At 40.5% G+C, this 21,740-nt stretch overlaps 1 protein-coding gene across 5 annotated transcripts in view; it reads left to right on the top strand.

Annotated features, from left to right (window-relative positions):
• HMG20A (high mobility group 20A) overlaps positions 1-17,096 on the top strand; it is a 74,964-nt gene extending 57,868 nt beyond the window's left edge. For all 5 annotated transcript variants that reach the window (XM_075897381.1, XM_006126246.4, XM_075897383.1 and 2 more), the window contains 4 exons: positions 6,872-6,947; positions 7,833-8,048; positions 9,409-9,553; positions 14,375-17,096. In XM_075897381.1, the coding sequence (XP_075753496.1) occupies positions 6,872-6,947; positions 7,833-8,048; positions 9,409-9,545 (429 nt within the window). In that variant the 3' untranslated portion in view covers positions 9,546-9,553; positions 14,375-17,096. The remainder of the gene's footprint in view (positions 1-6,871; positions 6,948-7,832; positions 8,049-9,408; positions 9,554-14,374) is intronic.
• Positions 17,097-21,740: the final 4,644 nt, after the last annotated feature.

Consider the following 21,740-nt stretch of genomic DNA (forward strand, 5'->3'; position numbering starts at 1 on the left):
AAGTGGTTTGTGCCCACGAAAGCTCATGATACCATCTACATCTTTTATTAGTATTAAAAGTGCTACTAGACTATTTGTTGTTTTTTAAGTTTTTCCTGTTACAAACTAACTTGGCTACCCCCTGAAGCTTAGGTACAGAAAGGTTAAGTGACTTATCCAAGATTGCATAGCAAGTCACTATTAGATTTAAGATCTCTGCAGCTCCTGGATCTATGTCCCATTCTTCTTTCTCTATTGCTCTAGTTCCCTATTGCTTCCCTGTTGTGGTAATTCTGTGACCATCAGAGAGGATCTGTGAAATTATCTCTTGCAAAAATGTGAGAGCACCTCTAGCTAGTCAAGGAAGCTTTTCTTCAGTGGTACTAGTTTATCTACCATCAGCAATGTTGATAGTGCACATGCATAGCAATGACCTTCAAAACGTGTAGCAAAGGACAAAAAAAAGTAGTACATTTGATTTAGTGACAGTAAAATATATAGATTATTCTTTCTATAAATCCAATATTCATGTATTTTTATGTGGAATTTATTGTACGTGATGAACAGTGATTGCTGTGAATTTTATTCTTGGTTTAAAATAACAGATTGTGTATTTACACTCTCAGTATTTCACACTAATCAAAAGTGACCTTACAAACCTCAAATGTAACAAGACTTTCTAAAGGATTGTTATTTTCCCTTCCCTTAGCATATTGCATTGTTTGTATGTCATGTCTCAACGCTATTGTGTACTTCAGTTCTCTTCAGCTCTTTTCTCTCTGGCTACGTCTAGACTGGCAAGATTTAGCGCAAATACTCTAAATGCAAGTGTTTTTGCATTAGAGTATTTGAGTAAGAGAGTGTCTATACTGGCATGTGCCTTTGTGCAAAAGATTTGCTTTTGCGCAAAAGCATCCGTGCCAGTGTAGATGCTCTGTTGCGCAAGAAAGCTCCGATGGCCATTTTAGCCATTGGGCTTTCTTGCGCAAGAAATTGATGTTACCTGTCTACACTGGCCACTTACGCAAGAACACTTGGCAAGAGGACTTATCCCTGATCGGGAGCATCAGGATATTTGCGCAAGAAGCACTGATTTCATACAGTTGAACGTCAGTGTTCTTGCGCAAATGTTCACGGCCAGTGTAGACAGGCAGCAAGATTTTGCGCAAAAGTGGCTGCTTTTGTGCTAAATCTTGCCAATGTAGACACAGACTCTGTGTTTTTCTCTTTCCCTGCTCTTCTGCTCTACCTTTCATGAAACTGTTGCATCAGAGAACCCCCAGCTTTGTTTAGCTGATTAGGAAAATGTTTCCTTATTAACATGGCTTGAAGTGACCATGCTTAGGTGAGGGAGGCCTGCTTCATGGTGTCTATAATGTAGAGTACAGTGTAAGGCACATGGCTTGATAAAGTAGTAGAGCACCGCAAAAATTGTCTACCCAGTTGAAAGTATTCATTATAATGCAGAGAACTTGAGAGGTATTTGTATGATAGTCACAGCCATTGCACAATCATTGCAATTCAAAAAGACCTCTCTTCTTTCTCTTTCTTTCCCCACATACCTTCAATCTTCTATTGCTGTTAAGTACTTCAAGTTCAGTGTGTTTCTGAAGCCCCTAACACAGACCCCAGTTTAACAGCTCAGTGAATAATTTTCCAGGGTGACATTCTGGAAATGTCTCCATCTCTTTTAAGGACAAAGATAGAAACAATACATTTTTTGTTTCTCTTAATTTATGGGAAATATAAAACGACACTCAGCCTGAACAAATTAGGCCTTTTCAATGAAGAGGTAATCAAATCCTTATGATTTTAATCCCCTGAGCAAGCCTTAGAGTGGCTTAAGTCTATCCAAGTCCCCAAGGGGATCCTTTACATGCTGGGTAATGTACTTGGTAATGGAAGAGTGCTGATGGGTTTTCATTACCACTCTTCCGTTAAGTAGAATTTCTCTGTTGCTTTTCAGAGACAGAGCAATTCCACCTAATTGCGTTAATGTTTTTTATTTTGTACCTGAAAAATCTCTACCCTGGGGCAGCATATATAATGTCTGTAATACCCTCTCCTCTGCCCTTCAGTCTGCAGGAGTCATTACTGGCCCTTGCCAATGCCTTCCTACACACAGCTTGTACTACCATGCACGAATTGCCTAGGCTGATTGAGCAAAAGCACTTGAAGGGCAAGCTGCATAATTGTCCGCGTTCCTTGGAGTGTGTAACTGCTGGGACCCTGGAGTTCTAGAAGAAATTAATTTGTGGTTGTCTAGAGAGTGTTAAGATTAGATGAGTACATTGCCAGGCTTGTTGCTATATGTGACTCCTCATTTTCTGAATATACATGCTGAGATTTTTTTTTTCTGTAGTAACATGCATCGGAATTTGGGCCGATAATGGGTATGATAAGGGAAGTGATTGTTACCTTATTGCATCTCTTCAGCCCCTCAGAAAATCAGGACTCTTTTTATTTTTGCTCTGTCTTGAGTACAAGCCCATTTGGTCTGTAGCGTTGTGCTCTCTTGTTGAATCTAGCCCAATTGCAATTTTACCAGGTTATGTAACTTAGCTTTACTTTTTTTAAAGAAGAAAGTAAAAATAAATAAACTAACTCTTGACAGTTAAATCAGGTAAACAGTTGGAGAGTTTTTGAAATTCCATCTAGCCAGGTCTGTCTTGGCTGACTGCCAAATGGCTCTCGCTTCACCCCTGTCTAGCCCCTTTATGAGCCAGACACCAATATGAAACACTAAGCTTAGCTGCCAGAATTCCCTGATAGCCACTTAGCTTTTCTTCTGGGTACCAAATCATGTTTGACATTTCATTTAAAGCCCAAGGTGTTCAAATATAAGAGACTATAGTGGTGGCAGAAGCAGGAGGGAGGCATTTTTATCTCACGCTTTAAACATGGTTTTGAAAGAATGATTTCTTGGTGCATTTTACCAGTCAAGTGATGTTTTAGAGGTTTGAGAATCTTCTACTATCAGTAGCAATTTCTCTAATGCTTATCTTTGTTCTGATATTAAACAGCAGTTTGATTATAGTTGCCCCAATTTCTCAAACAAGAAAGCTCTGTTGTTTCTTTAACATAATCAATTTATACTTTGCAAGCAAACCTTTATTCTTATTGCTTTTGACTTGTGGTGAAGCATCACTAAAAATATGGACTTTAAGGTTCTTTGTAGAAATCCTTAAAGGAAAAAAAAACCTTCATAATAATTCTTCAGGGTTACTTTTTGTCTGTCTTTCTTTACTTTTTTGTAAAGAAAGTCTTCCACTAACATTTCACCTTTTATCTCTGAGGGTTTTAAAACAGTTTGCATACTTAATAGACACATAAACCATACATTGGGATCACTTCTTTTGCCACTGAAATTAGGGATGTGAACGGGCCCCAGCCCACCCTCCCGTCCACCGCAGGATGGAGTGGCCTGTCCACCGACCCCCTTTAATCAGTTAACTGGTTAACCAATTAAACAGGATTTTACATCCCTAACTGAAATGTTATTCCCTAACTGAAATTGCCCACGTTAGTCATTATCAATTTTGGGTAGGCTATGACAGCTCAACATTTTCAGAAAGAAAGTGAAAACTTACTTCTGTATAGAACAAAAATCTGCAAAGGGATTTTAGAATATAATTTAATTTGACTCAGGCAGCAGATGCATTATTGAAAACTACTAGATGTTTGACTACAGGTGATCATGTTTCTTGATTTAATTCTAATTTTAAAAAGATTACTAAGTATTGTGTTATACAACACTGCACATTAGAGCTGAGTAAATAATGGATTTTTTTTTTATTTGTTGGCAATTCTAAACATTTGGGGAAAAAAATTGTTTTGAATTACACCAAACACAAAATTTGTTGCAGTATTTGAGGAAGCAAGAAACTCAACATTTTCAGGTGGTATCAAAATGAAATATTTTTGTTTTGTCCTGAAGAGGAGGAGGCCTCCCTTCTAACATTTAGCTCAGTGGCCAGAGCACCTGCCTGGGATGTGGTTATGGCATTCAGTAGTGATGCGAGAGGGCTGTGGGCTCAGTTCCCCCATCTGCCTGATGTGGGGACATCAGTTGAACCATTTATTGGCATTATGAATGGCTATGAATTGTCACTGGGTATAATAATAAATAGTCATTGGGACAGGGATAGAAAGGGAGACTAACTCTGTAGCTTGATACTTCGAGCATTCACCTGGCATTTCAAAGTCTCTGCTCCAGTTACTATTTATAAACAGTGGAAGACCTTCAACAGAAGACACTGAGAGACTCATCCTAAACTATTCCATAGCCAAGAGGAGAGGACACTCTGGCAATTAGGGAGACCCACGTTCAAATTCCTTCTCCGCATCAGGCAGAATGGGGGATTGAACCCATCCCTCTTAACTCACGAGAATGCACTAGCCACTAAACTAAAGATTAGAAAAGAGTCTGTTGCCACTGTCCTGCTCTCTGTTTTATGTCTCTAGTCCTCCTCTGCTTTTGTCACAATGCCAGTAATTGAAATAAAATTGGGGTTGAATCAAAATTAAACATTTCATTTTTCTCCAGTTCATTTGAAACTATTTGATGATCTTGACAAAAATTCACAGGGTTTTGTGTCAACTGAAATTTATTTTTCAGTGAATAAACTGTTCACCGAAAATTTGCCTAGCTCCACCACACGCATTACTAGCACTTAAAAAATAATAATGACCACCAAAAGCACAGTATCTGCTGGACCCAAGTTGAGGAATTGGTTCAGCACTAGTCAGTGTTACAGTTTCTGTTTTCTTTTCACTTCAGGTACATCTACACAGCAGCGTTATTTTGGAATAACTGACATTATTTCAAAATAACATAGTGCACATCTACACAGCAAGCCATTATTTCAAAATAATTTCAAGGTGGACAACTTCTTACTTCGACTCCTATAACCCTCATTTTACAAGAAGTAAGGAAAGTCAGAGGAAGAGTACCCTTCAACTTCCTGCTGTGTAGACAGCACCAAAAGCCAAATTAAGCTATTTTGACTTCAGCTATGCAATTGACGTAGCTGAAGCTGCATAGCTTAAGTCAACTTTTGCCCTGTTGTGTAGACATACACTTCCTTCCATATCTGACTAGAAAAATGCCAAAGTTTGAAATCTGTACAAACACTGGCAAAGTTGTTGCCCCTCCTTTGCAGATTCAATGCTCTCCAAAGAGGCGTTCATGTCATTGCTACAGAAAATGATCTACAGTAATAAGTGAGGGTACAGTTACGTACAGTCCCTCTGTATAGGAGAAAAGCATCCCTAGGATCACAAAAGATGACCTCCAGCAAATATTGTTGCAAATAGTGTTCAACTTAGTGTTGCCTCCTTCTTGCCTTCTCTGCTCACTGACTTAGGATCTATTGATGTTTCTATTCTGTGCACGGGTGGACAATAAAACTTACTAGAGTCCTAATTTTAGAAGTGTCAGCAGACAATATTTCAGAAGTCAGGATTTTGTATGTTTTGCTTTGCTGCTCACCTGCCAATAGTGTGTTGTTAAGAGAGTTAGAAGCAACCTCCAACTACATGCTTATAACCCCTGATGTACACCTGATTGACAACATTATGCATTGGAGGTGGGGATGAGAATTGTGCCCCAGGCAGTGGTTCCTGATAGCTCCTGTGCCCCCAGTCTGAAAGAAAATGATCAATGCCGTTGTACAGTTGTGGATTTATGAACCTCACCCATGCGCAGCTTGGCTTTGCAGCATGCAAAGGGTAAAAACCCAAATGACTGAAGTCATCCCAACAATGATGGAGATCTGCATAAGTGCCACTGTAATCAGGAACCAAGAAGAGTGTATGGGAAGAAAAGTTTGCTTTTTCAAAAGAACACTCACACACTTTCCTTTTCCTCTCTTTCTTCCCCCAGAAAATGAAACAGAAATCACCTTACCGTTGCTAGTCTTAGCAATATTTCCCTTTGGCAACTTGCATAAATTATATGCCACTGTATCTGTTTTCATCCATTACAAAAACTCTGATTACTAGCCTGCTTGACAAAGATATGGCTCATTTAAAGTATTGTGTAGCTCCTGTTTTTATTTCTGAGGGAGAATATGTCACCTCTGGACCTTCTGCAATCCCTAACAGACAGAAACAAGGAACTCTGAGACCATAGCAAGATTCTCTGTTTTCTTTTCTCAGCTCCTTTTCCTGTTCTCTCACTAGTAACAGGATATCTTGGCACTGATGATCAGAAACAAAGCTATAAAACTTACCATAACTATCATTTACCTTATCTCCCCTCTTGTCTTACTGTACAGGCTTGTTCTGAAGTATGGTGATTTGGAGCAGTGGATGAATTAATGAGACTAGCAATGAATGTATTGAAGTGTTGTGTAATTTCATTAAGGCAAAAAAGTCTGGTAGCAGGTTATATGAAATTTCTGGATCACTGAGATCTACATTTGTTAAACTCCCATTTTCCCAATACATCTCAAATACATCTCAAGTTACAGTGGGGGAGGTCTAGGTTGGATATTAGGAAAAACTATTTCACTAGGAGGGTGGTGAACTACTGGAATGGGTTACCTAGAGAGGTGGTGGAATCTCCATCCCTAGAGGTTTTTAAGTCTTGGCTTGACAAAGCCCTGGCTGGGTTGATTTAGTTGGGATTGGTCCTGCTTTGGGCAGGGAGCTGGACTTGATGACCTCCTGACCCTATTCAGCCCAATGATTCTATTATTCTACCTTGTGGGTTGGATTGGGAGTCTTTGTTATCTCCAGCTCAGTGTATGTTTTGTCCAATAGCTTCTTTAGTAAAAGGGGCTTGTTGAATCATCTCTATCCTTTTTGATTCCTTAATAAATCTGTCACTTCTTTTATTTAACTGCTGAGAATTAGCAGGATGTAACTCTGTGTCACTTTCTATCTGCAGAAAGAAGCAGACACAAAGGAGAGATCTGTTTTTGATATCCCCATCTTCACAGAACAGTTCCTGAATCACAGCAAAGGTGAATTAAGCTCATGCAGTGTTTTTGCCAGCCCTGCACAGGGATGTCTGCCTGGCTGAAATGGGAGAAAGTGCTTTACAGAAAGAGTGAAGTCAGATGGCTCAAGGTGTTGAGAAGCTTACTGTATCTCCGAGGGTTGTTGGATGAGCTGACAACGTCTCCTCTTCCAACAGGGTTTTCTGTGGAGAAGGGTGCTGGTGTACAAACTGTAGGCGAGCTCAGAGAGATGCTATTTTCCCAGTCTTCCCTAGCTGCAGTTGCTGTTAATATGAGGAAATCTTTGAAATATTTGAGTAGATAATGTGGACTAGTTCACAACATTTTAATTTGTAGTCACAGAAGTTAGAAAATATAAAGACTCTTTGAGCCAATTTGTCCATGACTCCAGCCAAAATTGTTCTACAATATCTTCTCCATTGGTGTAGGATTTGATTTTTATATTCATATGTCTCAAGTGATGGGGTTTCTGCCAGTTCCCTTGGGAAGTTATATTATACTCGAACAGATTTCAGCGTCAAGCACCTAAAGTGTACATCCTGCTACTATTTGTAGTCAGTTGCTGGTCTCTATACCTTTGGTCACTATTTTGCTGAGCTAACGTGCTGAATGTATTCACAGTAGTTCCTTCAATCTTCCTTCCTTCCATTTTTGTACCTCTGCTCTGATTTGTCAATGTCTCTGGTATTGCATTGAATTCAGAATTCCAGGCATTATATGTTCTCTGGTGGGAGGCTTCCTGTGATCGGGGGATGGTGAAGCCCAAAATACCACTGTTTTTTTTAATCCTCAGTTCAGCAGACATCCCTAACCATTCTGCTTCACCACCCCTGATCACAGGAATACTTTCTAGAATTACTTTGTACCTTTTTTGGGGTGTGTTCACAGCACGGGAAGCAGAGCTGCGCCAGCTGCGTAAATCCAACATGGAGTTTGAGGAGAGGAATGCTGCGCTGCAGAAACATGTGGAGAGTATGCGCACTGCTGTGGAGAAGCTGGAGGTGGATGTGATTCAGGAGCGCAGCCGGAACACAGTGCTGCAGCAGCATCTGGAGACTTTACGACAAGCACTCACCAGCAGCTTTTCCGGAGTCCCACTACCAGGTAATCCCCCTTTCCTTATAGGGCTTCACTATCATTGCTTACGCCCAACTTCTGTTAGTTGTATGCCACTGTTTCCTGTGAATTTACTATCTGTGACCCGGTTTAGTAATTTTAAGCAACAGCTTTGTTTTTAAGCCTTTTCTGTGCTGGAAGTCATTGATGCAGTATGGGGGCTAGAGTTTTGTAACCTTCCCAATACAGTTACTCTCTGTATTGAAGCTTTTCTCTTTTTTGTGATCCCAGAGGTCATTTACAGGTGCAGACATATTGAACAGTACTGCTGTGTACCCATATTCAAAATGATCTGGACAAACTAGAGAAATGGTCCAAGGTAAATAGGATGAAGTTTAATAAGGACAAATGAAAAGTACTCCATTTAGGAAGGAACAATCAGTTTCACACATACAGAATGGGAAGTAATTGTCTAGGAAGGAGTACTGCAGAAAGAGATCTAGGGGTCTTAATGGACCACAAGATAAATATGTGCCAACAGTGTAACACTTGCACACAAAAAAAGAAAAGCAGCAAACCTGATTCTGGGATGCATTAACAGGAGCAAGACACAAGAAGTCATTCTTCTGCTCTACCCTGCACTGATTAGGCCTCAGTTGGAGTATTTGTCCAGTTCTGAGCATCACATTTCAAGAAAGATATCCAGAGAAGAGCAACAAAATGATAAAAGGTTTAGAAAACATGAGCTATGAGGGAAGACTGAAAGAACTGGGCTTGTTTAGCTTTGAAAAGAGAAGACTGAAAGGGGACAATGATAGCAGTTTTCAAGTATCTAAAAAGGTGTTATAGAGAGGAGGAAGAAAATTGTTCTCTTTGACCTAGGATGATAGGACAAGAAGCAATGGGCTTAAATTGCAGCAAGGAAAGTTTAGGTTAGACATTAGGAAAAACTTCCTAACTTTCAGGGTTGTTAAAACACTGGAATAAATTGCCTCGGGAGGTTGTGGAATCTCTGTCACTGGAGATATTTAAGATCAGGCTAGACAGACATTTAACAGGGGCGGTCTAGACGGTGCTTGGTCCTGCCGTGAGGGCAGGGGACTGGACTTGATGACCTCTCGACCTCCCTTCCAGTTCTAATATTCTGTGATTCTATGATATGATCACTTTGGCCTCAATCTTCCTAGGTTCCTAAATTTTACTGAAATCAATGAAAGTTAGGCACCTAAATACCTTTTAGGATCAGGGCTTTTGTTGCTAAATATTTATGCTTTACTTCTGTTCCATTTCTTTTTGATCTCATCATTTTTCACTATGTGTGTTATGTTTTCCTTTGGCACAAACCTTCCATAATGTTTGATACTGCTGTAGTTTAACTAAATATTGTGTGGCTTGTTTTTTTCTGTAGGCAGCGGGGAGACTCCAACAATGGATACCATTGATTCATACATGAACAGACTGCACAGTATTATTCTGGCTAACCCACAGGAGAATGAGAATCTCATAGCCACAGTCCGAGAGGTTGTAAGCCGGCTTGATCGCTAGTGACTTGGGTAAGCATGTTCTTGCTCAGATTGGTTTGCTTACCAGCACCTACACCACAGCCATTGCACCAAGCCTGGAAATAAATGAGAGGAGATATTTAAAGACATAAAAAGTATTGAGATTGTTTACCAGTTTTTGTTGGGCCTTTTTACTCCCATTTATGGCTTTGAAAATCTCCTCCCTGATTTCTAAGGCAGACACAAGAGCTTGGTATGTTTCAGGATTGTTTCACGTTTTGGTTGATGTCAGAGGAATAATAAGACTGCCAAAATCTAGAGTAGAACAGAGAAGGAGGAACATTTCTTAGCATGTGACATGTACTGGTGAAACTGTAGTGGATGCTAATGGTGAAGATGTCTCTGTCAGGCATGATGAATCTGAAGAATTCTGCAGTAAATGTGTGCTAGTTGTGGTAATCATTGAGAAATCCTGTTATCACCAAGAGATTGTTCACCAGCTAAACTGAATTCCTAAAGTTAAAACAGCTTCCAGTTTTGTTATGGACACTTAGCAAGTCTGTAGCACATGGAAACTGTCAAGTTGGTTATGTTAGGTTCTTCAGGACCTGCAAAAATACACAGATAAATTGTATACAGATATAACTGGGTCAGGCCACATGTAGCATTTGCTGAAGTTTAATGATCTAATACATCTTTGTGATATGCATATAATATATCAGATATCACAAGCCTACAAATTTTACTTTTTTGCTCACCAGCTAGAAAAGCCTAAATAAGAGACTTGATGAATGGCAAGCAAGCAAAACAACCCAATTTTTGCAACATAGTGCACCTTTTCATGCTATACATAGATTAATGTACTTTGTGGAGCAACAAATGGATTATAATGTTGCAATTTGGATCTGAATATGTTAAATGTTTTGCCTGCTTTTGTTGCAGTAAGTACATTGGCCTGGATTTTCTGGAATATATACAGTATATCCCAGTATATTCTGCTCAATGAATGACATGTATAAAAAGCATCTAAAATTCTGACTTTGTGTTATGAGTCTGATTTAACTGCAAAATATGAAGGCAGGAGTTTTCATCCTTCCTGGTTATGACTTTTTGTGATATTGCACAGTGCAATTAATTATATCTCCCCATTATAGCATGGCTGAAGCCAAAAGATCATTGTCCTTCCAGTGAGTAGCCAGATGGAACGGACTATAGTTCTAAGAGATGACTGAGCTCCCAGCAGAATAAAGAAGTGGCATTACTGCTGCTGTTTATGAAAGGGAACAGCTTGTGGATCTAGGTCTGGGATTTTCAAAAGCTCATCAGCCTTCTAATTTTCACACAGTGTTTTTAATTAGCACTTATGTAGACTCAAAAAAAAAAAAAGAGAGAGAGAGAGAGAATTGAGGATTAGAGCGGGCTGGGAGAGCTTGTGCTAAAAAGGAATAACTGGTAACGTGGTTTCCCCTCTGCTAGGTGTTCAAAGGGCACCCTAGTCCTTGAGAGAGGTTTTGGTGCTTTAAAGAGAAAACACCTGTCTCAAAGTTACAAAAATCTAGGCATTTTCTACTGTATGCTTTGGGCCCTAGCTGTCTTGGGAAGCCTCTGGAGACTCTTGTTTCCTAGGAGTTACTGATATTTTTCTGTGGTTTCAAAATGTAAATGTATTGCTTTTAGAAAAATTGGAAACAGCTTTGAGCAGTTTGGGGGGGAAGTTTTTGCTCCAGAAATCCTCCTTCCCAAGTATGGTTAAAAGGTTAACCGATCTCTAGAAAAACAGTATAGAAGACAATTTTTAAATGTAATTAATAATGGCCTGCCTTTTTTATACAAATGTGTACAAACAATTGAGCCTGATGTTCCAGGCACTCATGGTGCAATTAATTATCCTGATATGCACTTGGCATCCAGTGACAAGAGCTTGAAAAGGCAATTTGAGGGAGAGGGTTATGGGGTTTTTTGTGTAAGAGGGTTCAACAAATGCAAGAACCTTAAAAATGGAGAGGGTCAGAGAACTTAGAGATGCCATACTGCAAAGACCATTGGCAGGTTATTAGCACCATCTTCCCTTAAATAGTCTGAATATACAGTATAAGTATTCTCCCAAAAAATGTGTATCAGCCAGATAGATTTCTTGACGCTCAGAGGCACATTTAAAAATAAAACCAAAGATCAGAAACCTTTTTGCCTTTACAGTTATGGAATTCTTCAAAAATGTTAGTCTCAGAGCTAACTTATTTCTAATGGCTAACATACCTATCAAATGACTGAATTATACACCACTGAAGAACAGAAACACCCAACAGAATATTAAAATATAGAGATAACACTGTATGTATACAGAAATATAGGTGTAGGGCCCTCTATCCACCCAGTTACCTCCTTTAATTCCAATTTCCTTATGGCTTCTGATGGGCAGGCCTGGATTCTTCTGTATCCCACCTCCCACTTGGCAGGATGTAACTTCTTAGTTTTCTTCCCATATGAATTTATTTGGAAGCACTTCAACCATCTTTCCTAGTAAAATCAACAGGGCAGTTGGAGTGGAAATCTAACCACAGGGTAACCTCCTCATAGTTGCCAAATAGTTGGAGACTTCTAAGAAATAATACACATTTGAGGTATATTCAACACAGTAATTATATTAAACAGAAGATAAGTATAATATAACAGGTAAAACACTATTCTCAGTGTCACTGGTGCCCACACTTATGATACCCTTGAATTCCCTCAGTTACGTGACCTAATATAGCAAACATAAACATTAGCATCCCATCGATAGACATACTTAGTAGGGGCATTTCATAACTTATGACCACAATACCTTCTGTGCAGCAGTTGGCAAGTTGGCTGACTGGGTTCAAAGACTCACAAGTAGGATAAGATAGTATGTCCTTCTACAGGTTTAATAGGTAGCAGGTAATTAAATCCTCAAATCCTTCCCCCCAGCTTGAGCACATAGCTCAGAGAGTAGAAGGATCTCCTAAACACTCTCTGATTAGCTAATGAAAGGATGAAGCTCTCACAACTCCACAAATGGTCATCAGGTTCAGAGATGACTCTGGTCTCCTTAGTCACTGCAAAGGGGCTGATCGCTACTTGCAAGTGCCCTTCTTATGCAGGAGTGAGACTGCTTCTGGACCCAGGATTTCCCATCACTGCAAAGGGGTGCAGGGCTCAAGATGCATGTTTGCACCTATAATAAAATCCCATACTTTTTAGTCTCTTACTCTAGTGCTCAGGTGCATTCACAACCAGTAACAGCCTTGGACTCTCGACCAGAGCAGAGGTACCAGATAGAGACTGATTTTTCCCTAGGCAGCTGAAGGACTTACTCAGCCAAGCTGGGGAAATTTTCCCCAGAAAACTTTACAAACTGAGATCTGCAGTGGCATGGGAAAGGCCTAAGCCAGAGGGAAGTTGCTTCCAAGTTTCCAGAGGCCAGTTCTCAGGTGGAACCTTGCATGCATGGTTGGGACTCACTAGCTCCCCCTCACCAGTCCTGCCCTGTCTATGGCTGTTTCCAGACAACTCCAAAATGGCTTTTCCCACCTCCAGGGCTTACATGGTATGGCAGCTCATTCTCTGTTGGTCAAAGTCTTCCTGGGCTTTCACTTGTCAATCAGTTGACTCTGCCCATTCCTCCAAGAAGGACCCCAAACCAACAGGATCCTTGGTATTCTATATAATTAGGGCCTTACCAAATTCGCAATCCATTTTGGTCAATTTTACAGTCATAGCATTTTAAAAACAACACATTTCATGACAGTAGATATTTAAATCTGAAATTTTAATTGTACAGGTCCTGACTCCAAAGGAAGTTGTGGAGGGATTGCAAGGTTATTGTAGAGGAGTTGTGGTATTGCCACCCTTACGTCTGTACTGCTGTTGGTGGCAGTGCTGCCTTCAGAGCTGGGAGGACAGAGAGCGGCAACTGCTGGCTAGAAGCCCAGCTCTGAAGGCAAAGCCACGTCAGCAGCACCACAGAAGTTAGGATGGCACAGTATTATACTGTCACCCTCACTTTGTATTGCTACCTTCAGAGCTGGGCCCTTGGTTAGTTGCTACCAATCTCCAGCCACCGCTCTCCAGCTCTGCATCCGGCGTAGAAAAAAGGGTGCCAATACCACAACTCTTCTGCTATAGCCTTCCAAGTTCCCCTCCCCTGATCCCCTTTTGGGTCGGAACCTACAGTTTGAGAAACACTGTCTTTCCCCCCCCCCCCCCCCCCCCCGGAAATCTCAGTAGTATAGGGTAAAAATACATAAAAATCAGATTTCATGGGGAGACCAGATTTCACAGCCCATTATATGTTTTACACGCCCATGAATGTGGTAGGCCCCTATATAGAGTGGCTCTCCTCTCTCCTTCTTGCCTAGCCGACTCTGAGTCTGCCTTGGCTCCCCTTTCCTCCCAGGGAGACTGTGCCATGTCCAGAGTTACAGACACACTTTAATACAGGCTCCCGGTAGCCTAGGGAGCTACATTGTATGATGATTATTATTATAGTAGTTTGTTATAGTAGTGCCTAGGGACTAACCAAGAATGTGGGCATTGTACAGACAGTCCCTGCCCCAAAGATACGCACACATACATGGGGAAATGGTTTATCTGAAAATAAGTGGTCTGAAACACGGATTATAAGGTGATTTTTCAGAGCTGACTTCCTGATAACTCTTATAAAGGATCATATTCTGGTTTCTCACTGGAAAGTTATCCAAGCATTTTGACAAGCTCCTTTCTCCGTAGGCTTGCCAGCTATCTTGTGTGCTTTTATATGGTCTCCTTAAATTAACCCTTTCTACACGAAGTCTTGTTTCATTTTGACAGACTGTTCTAAACGTCTAATCTTTGTTTTTGTTTCATCTGCAGGGCTCCTGGGCCAGGAGTGTCTTTAAAAAGTGATTCAGTCAGTGAGGAATGAGAAGCCATGGTGGAAACAGAGTGATGGTGAGAGGCAGGACTTCAGGATCAGTCCTGGTCCCTGCCTATGTAGCTTGCCTATGAGACAAACTGTTCAATGAATTGAAAGCCCCTGTGAAGCCACAGGCACCACCAACTATACATTTGAACTGTCCTTCATGTAAAGCTTTCAAAGCATGTGACTACCATGCAGTCATCAGTTTTCCATCATTTCAGTTGGGTGGAGGGAAATCCAACACACTGTGGACTGGACAACACTGGAAGTGAATCTACTTCCAGTCTGTGTAGTAGGGGCAGCCTTTATTTTGTGGTAATGGAGCTTTGAAATGTTATGTTGCTTTCTATCTCTTCATATTCTTTCTGTGGGGGTTCATTAACCCTTTTGTCCTTTTCCTGTTGGCTGATGTTTGCTGCGCTGTATAGCAACATCTGAATTCTTTGCTATGACAGTCATAGGCTTCTTTACTGCACCATCCTGCCCTACCTGTTGTGTCTTCAATTCAAGCTTCTCTTTTTTGTGCTCGGCTCATCTCGTACATGAGGATCCTTCCTGCTGGTATAGGCTGTACCTGGTGCTTCAGGACTTAGCTGTACTGAAGGAATTGTTCTCTTTTCCCCCCTCCCACCTACTCTTTCCAAGCATCTCTGCTGCACGTATGCAGTGTTCTGCTTCTCAGCAAGGCACTGCTGTTCCTTTCTATTGAAAAGGTCTGGTGCAGCATTTTACTGCTGAAAAGGTCAGTAGTAATCAAGAGAGAAAGTGAAAGGCTGGCTCCTCTCAGCCAGTAGGAAAAGTGCAAAACTTTATTTTAGATAAAGTAAAACACGTCTCTTTTCTGTCCCTTGATATGTTGCTTTATCTAATATGGTGTATACTGCAGCCTACTTGAACAAATAATATTATGTTCCAAGCCGTTTCTCCAGCACAAAGGGAAGTGGACAGGGGAATTACATTTCCCTTTGTCCATCTGCTAATAAACTGTTTTTATAAAAGGGGCCTGCAATGAAGGGTAATCACAGAGAGCAGCTTTTTAGTAGAGATGATCAAATTGTGGCACATAAAATTCTGCAGTGCAACCAATGGCTACCCTCCCCTTTATACAATAGATGTGGCCTTTCACTCATGGCTAGTGTGTTTTTGCATGCTGAAATCTGTAGTTTCTCTGAGTTGCACCTTACCTCCTTGTCAAAAATGAAGACATCTACTGTCTGCACCCTCTTCAGCAAATTATTTGCAGCCCTTGGGCTCCTGTCCAATTATTAGTTTAGGCTTCTGCTGAGCACTTCTTGAATACCCTTAGGGTTTATTATGATGGTTCAGCCATGCTCTCTGGTCCACATGCCACCTTCCCACTCCTCCTTCAGAAAATCTTGACACTTTTCCCATTATGAACTGGGCATTCTTTTATTACCTTGCTGGTTCAAGAAAGAACAGTTTCATGGATCTGCAGTGTAAGCATCTGCCCAATTTTTTACTTGAAGATAAAAAAGTACTTCCTTTTTTACTCTTTAGTGCACACTGCACAGATTTCACACTTGCTTGAAGCCACTTCCAAGTCAAAGCCCTCTATGACAGGGGCTCACACCTTGCCTTGCAGCTGCTACCTTCACTGCAGCCAAACAGCAAAAATTTGCTTGTAAACTCAAGTCTTCCTTCAGGGAGGGACTAATTTTTGTCTTCTCTCTCAGCATTTTTCAAGACTTCACCCACAAAAGCTGCAACTTGATGCACTGACTTTCTTTCTCCTTAACGTAGGCAAGACCAGCTGATGTTAATGTGAACTAGTTATGAATTCTGAGAATGAACAAGGAGTTGGGAGAGAGGACATCCCGTAGATAAACAGCATCTCATGCACCTGACACCATTTAGTAATAGTGTCAATTGACTGCTGTATTGATGTGGGACTAGCCTTAGTGCAGTCCTGAGCCAAAACTGGGTTCCACAGAGTTCTAACAAGTCAGTCAATGATAACTCTTATCTTTAGTACAGAGGTATGCCCCACTGAGACTCACATGTGCGATGTGAGGGCTTGATCCACTTTGGGTCCATATTTAAGGTGTGGATGGTTGCAAGCTGCTATGTCATACACAAATCAGATAGAGCCACCAGCTCCTGACACATTGTCAAAATCTCTATGGTGAGCAAAGCATGCCTGTGCTTGCATGGGAGATTGAAGGGGATATTTAATATTAGCTACATACTGACAAATCTTTTTCTTTTCTCCATTGTAGAAGAAAGATGGGGTTGCATGGCAGCTGGGATGCAGTAGAGGTTGTTTGGGTTATTGCTCTCCAGCATTATTACAGAAGGTGTTTTGTCTCATTAAGAAACTTCAGATCTGCACTGATTTACCCAATGAAAAATGAATTTTGCCTTTTCAGTGTTTTTATGAGTGTCACTTCAGTTTACATTTTTTTGTGTGTTGGCTGACAAAAAAAATTAAGTGGTGATGTGGGGAGAAGTAGGATATAAGACATTTTCTTCGCTGTGAGAAATGTTAACCAAATTATATTCAAGTGAACTCCATTTGCTGGATTAATGTGTATGGAATTGCTGAAATGCCAAGTTTTCTGTATAGGTGTTTTTGTAATTAAACTTTTAGACTTTCTTTGTTTAAGAAGATGATATGCTTGCTTGACATTTGCTTCATTAAAACTGTTCAACATTGAATCCATTCTGATTCAGTTTTAACGGCATGTTAATGAGAGAAATCTTACCACTATTGCCATCTTGTCTGAGAGAGTTTGTCAATTCCACATTAGTCACCAAAACTCTTAGGCAATCTATATTGGCAATACCTTCATTTCCCTGGTTGCTGATTTGAATGGTGGGTTCGCTGTTTGAGGAGTCTGTTTGCATTCTGGAACTACATGCTGGATTGTAATTTGGTTTTATGTGAATGTGACACTTTTTAAGTAGTATGGGGGAAAATACTCAGTTTCAGGCAATCATAGAATGAATGGGAATGACACATCCTCTGCAGCCCAAATGTATTAGTTCTATGTGAAAGGGCCCTTGTGCTGAGAGAGAGGGGTAGATAAATAGCTGCCCTCTTCCAAGTGTAGCTTGGAACCTGAAGAAAGTAACAACTTTTGAAAATCCCATGAAGACCATTAAAACTGACTGGTCATATAGCATCATTGTTTGGGTAAGCCGTAGGCAAAGAATGGCCCGTGACCCTCTAAATTGAGCAGATTCTTTCTACCTTTCTGCCTTGCTCATCCACCCACCAATTTTTTCCTGTTTTTTTTCTTGGTCATCTTCCATTGTATTATCCACAATCTTTTCCGCTCCTATTCCTTCCCCTTCCAGAACTTTCCAACGGTCTTCCCATTCCTGCTCACTGGGAAGGGAGTACTTGTCTTCTAGCCATCTTTTTATTGCCATGCAGCCCCCCCCCCCCCAATGTAAAGGATTATTCTGACTACATGAATTTCTCCTGCACGGCAACTCCTTCCAAAACTTTTGGACTTTAGGCAGCCATCCATCCATGGTCACACCTATCATGATGGCCAGTTCTGATTACTAATTCATACACATCTAAGTCCTTGGTCTCAGTACTCTTGCAGATATCAGGATATATGCTCATTTGGCTTTGCATCACAGCTTGAATATCTGGCATCACACATGTTATAAGCCTTTAAGGTTCCAAAATGGAGGTGACCCAGGAAAGGGTACCCGCCAGCATTTTCCTGTCTAAACACTGCTAAGCATAGGTCTGGTGCACACCTGCAAAAGTAACAAACAGCCACAAGAAGTGCATCATCAAAGGCAGGAATCCATTTCCCTTTCAGACAGTGCTGCTATCCTTGTGTCTGACGTCAGACAGCAGATGGTGGCCAATCATGCTTTCTTTAAAACAAACCATAATGCGTTGGAATATTTCCACTGGTTGTTTCTTCCTTTTCTTAATCCCTCTTTGCTGTGCAGCTGCTGGATTTGGGTCAGTGATTAATAATCTTTAGGAGAGGTGGGGAGGATGGGTTCTTTTTGAGGAAAAGCTCACAGCTCTTTTCCTGTCCTGTAGGCAGTTTCCTGTCAGTAATGTAGATGAGATTTCAAGTGAGGATTTTTTTTATACTTAGCATGAGTACAGCTGTATTCTTTGGAGCCTGGCACACATTCAGTCTAGTTAGAGGTAAAGGTTATCCTTCAGCTCTTCTGTAATGATCTCCCACTGACCAGCGGATCATTTGTCTCTTCCTTCCTCATTGTTGAAGGCACTGAATGTTTGAGAGCACTGACTGGTTTTTTTTTTTCTTTTCAATTTTTGGGATTTCCTAGTCAAATTCAGGAATTGTCTTGTTAATTGCAAAAGCTGCAGATTTATGGGGTGTGAGTAGAGTTCACAACCTGGTCAGGTGTCTGTCCACTAATTAGTAAGAGAACAGATGTGACCTTGGCTAAGTCAGACCCTGAAACCAGAGTCTATTGACTAGCACCTGGGACTGGCCTCTTCGTTTAATGTAAGCACTGATGAGCTATATGGCTGTGTAAAGATACGAATATTGAACTCTGGATGCCATCAGCAAGTGAAGGACCAAAAGTTTTAAAATGTGATTACTGTCACCAACCTGTCTGATTGTTGTAAACTGGTGTGTGGAGACTAGCACGGTAAGGATATATTTATGTATGTGTGCCAAAGAAGCTGGAAGTTTGGATATTTATGGACAAGTAATAGCAAGCAGATGCAGTTGGAATTTTACTAAAGCACAGCTATAAAGAAGGAAAGCCAAGAGGAAAAGGTGACTGCAATACAGGAGAATGGGATGTTACACAAGCATACAGCCTCCTATCCTAAAGTCTTCAGCCCCACTCATGGAAAATGGTGTTGCTGGTTGATTTCTTTGAATTGATGTTGCTGCAAGTTTGAACTTCCTTTCAAGCCTGCACTGGTGAGAAGACTGGTGAGAAGATGACTGGAATGGGGAAATATTTATTTTTTCCATCTCAAACTTCTGGCTCACTCAGTTGTAGTGCCAAGACAACATAGATTTATCATTATCTGACTTTGCCTGTAGTCAGAAGACAGTAGTCCTCCAATTTTAGGTGTGATGGTCTCATTATTAAATTCTGTAGATTTTTATATGAATCAGTCTCCTAATAAGAAGGTCTCAATAGTGCCAAGGATCCAGTTTAGTTAATGACTGAATAATTAAATGAGGAGATAATTGAAAAAAAATCCCGTTTCCTGTGATACAAGGAAAGGTCCCTCTGTAAGGATGGTGTTTATAGGAAAGGTCTAATGTTTTGTTTTTATTTTGTTAAAAATTTCTCAGGGACTTTATCTGTGTTTATTACAAACATTTAAAAATGGGTGAAAGTTGGTGCAAAAATTTTCTGGTGAAATATTGGGGTAATTATAGGGAGATGGAAGGATGGGGGGGGAAGGAACAAACAGAAAAGATGGAAGAATGGGGGAGGGAAAGGAACAGATTGTCCTCTCTGACTCCTTTCACCTATCTCCAGCTACCTCTGTTCCACTGCCTCACCATCGCTAAATAGGTAGCGACCATCGCTACTGCATTATCTAGACTCTTTGCTAACCTTTGCACTGCATCTTGGATGAGGAAGTGTGAGAGGGACAGTGAGAGACTGTGTGCATTGTAGTGTCACATGTAAGTGGTTAGTTCAGCTGGGAGTTTAGGCCTCAATCCTACAAGATATAAGCACAAGATTAACTTTACATACATGTGAGTGATTCCATCAAGGTGAGTGAGCCTTCTTGTGTCTGTAAAGTCACTTGAGTCTCCAAGTACTCATAGGATAAAAATAACTTGGAACATCTGAGCGGCAGCAGTTAAAAAACAAAACTAGCTATTGTTTTTAAAAGAAAAAACCAGAAATCTAGATATAGAGGCTTAAAATGAGAGGCACAATTTAAAATGAAAAGTGGGGATAGGCAGAGGTTTTTAAATGAAGCATGAATATGAAATCCATCCAGTTGTACACACTATTAGTCTGTGTTCAGATGTGGTCTTACTATTCATATCCGCTCCCTTCCTGCATCTCCCCACCTCTCCTTGTTACACCCAGGCCTGTTGTGCCTTGTCTCAAATTTACTCTGTACCTTGTAGGCTAATCTACATGAATGAGCATGTCCCCATTGCCATGTTGTGGTGCATGATGTCTACCTTGCAAGATCAAGCTCTTTGAGGTGGTGAGAGTGTATTCCTATGTGTTTGTATGATACCTAAGAGTGAGATCATGAGAGGGATTACTGGGTGCTAGTACAGCAATACAAGTATTAAATTAATCATTGGGAAGGTTCAGTAGGGAAAAAAGTCTGATTATGCAACAAAATGAGGTTCCTGGCTGATCAACAAAACTAGAACAGGGTTTTAAGGTCACATACAAGGAAAAAGCCTTCATCCTTTGGCAAATCGAGACAATATTTTTCATTTAAAAGATATTCATCTCTAGTCTGGTACTTTCTGGTACACAATATTTACGGAAAGAGAAATGGGCAAGGTTTCAAAAATAGAAATATAAAAAGAGATTTGAGATTCCCCCTCTGCTAGCACCACAAATGTTTTGACTGCAAACCTTTAAGCAATTTTCTGAGAGTCAACAGCCCTCTCCCCTGTCCAGGGCAGACTTCAGCTTTCTGGGTCTGATTCTTTATTGCTCTGCCCATTGTGCAGTCATTTACACCTGTGCCATGGGGGTGCAGAACGCTACCCAGTGATGTCAATCAACATCAACTTTGCACTAGTGTAAATGACTGTACAGTGACTTATCTCCACAGTTGGGAGATCAATGCTGTGGCAATAGATCCATGGAGGTTGATTTAGAGCAGGGGTGTCCAAACTTTTTTCAAAGAGGGCCAGATTTGATGAAGTGAACATGCGTGAGGGCCGACCATTTTGCCTGACATTCTTTGAACCATTAAAATTAAATGCAAATTAACTATTTTATGCAAAGTTTATTGCAAACGACATACTTTTCATTTCGTCACATGGATGACAAATCTAAACAGGTGTTAAATCACTCTGCCTTTCATATCTGAAGGCCAGATGAAAAAAAAATCCAGGAAGCTGAAATATATGTCAGGAACATTGTAAAGTACATTACATATTATTGGTAATAAAGGTTGTCTGTCAACTTTTAAGTTCAAAAAATATGAACAGGAACATAACACCAAGTATACATGTTGTGTCCAAATATATTTATAACTGATTTAGACCAACTGACATTAACTGAGATTTTACAATGTATTCATCTCAATACATATGGATTCGTTGGGGGCCATAAAAGATAGATATTGCCAAATTACCTGTGGGGCCGTATTAAACCGGAACACGGGCCGCAATT

This window comes from Pelodiscus sinensis, chromosome 14, assembly GCF_049634645.1.
Source record: "Pelodiscus sinensis isolate JC-2024 chromosome 14, ASM4963464v1, whole genome shotgun sequence".
Lineage (NCBI taxonomy): Eukaryota > Metazoa > Chordata > Testudines > Trionychidae > Pelodiscus > Pelodiscus sinensis.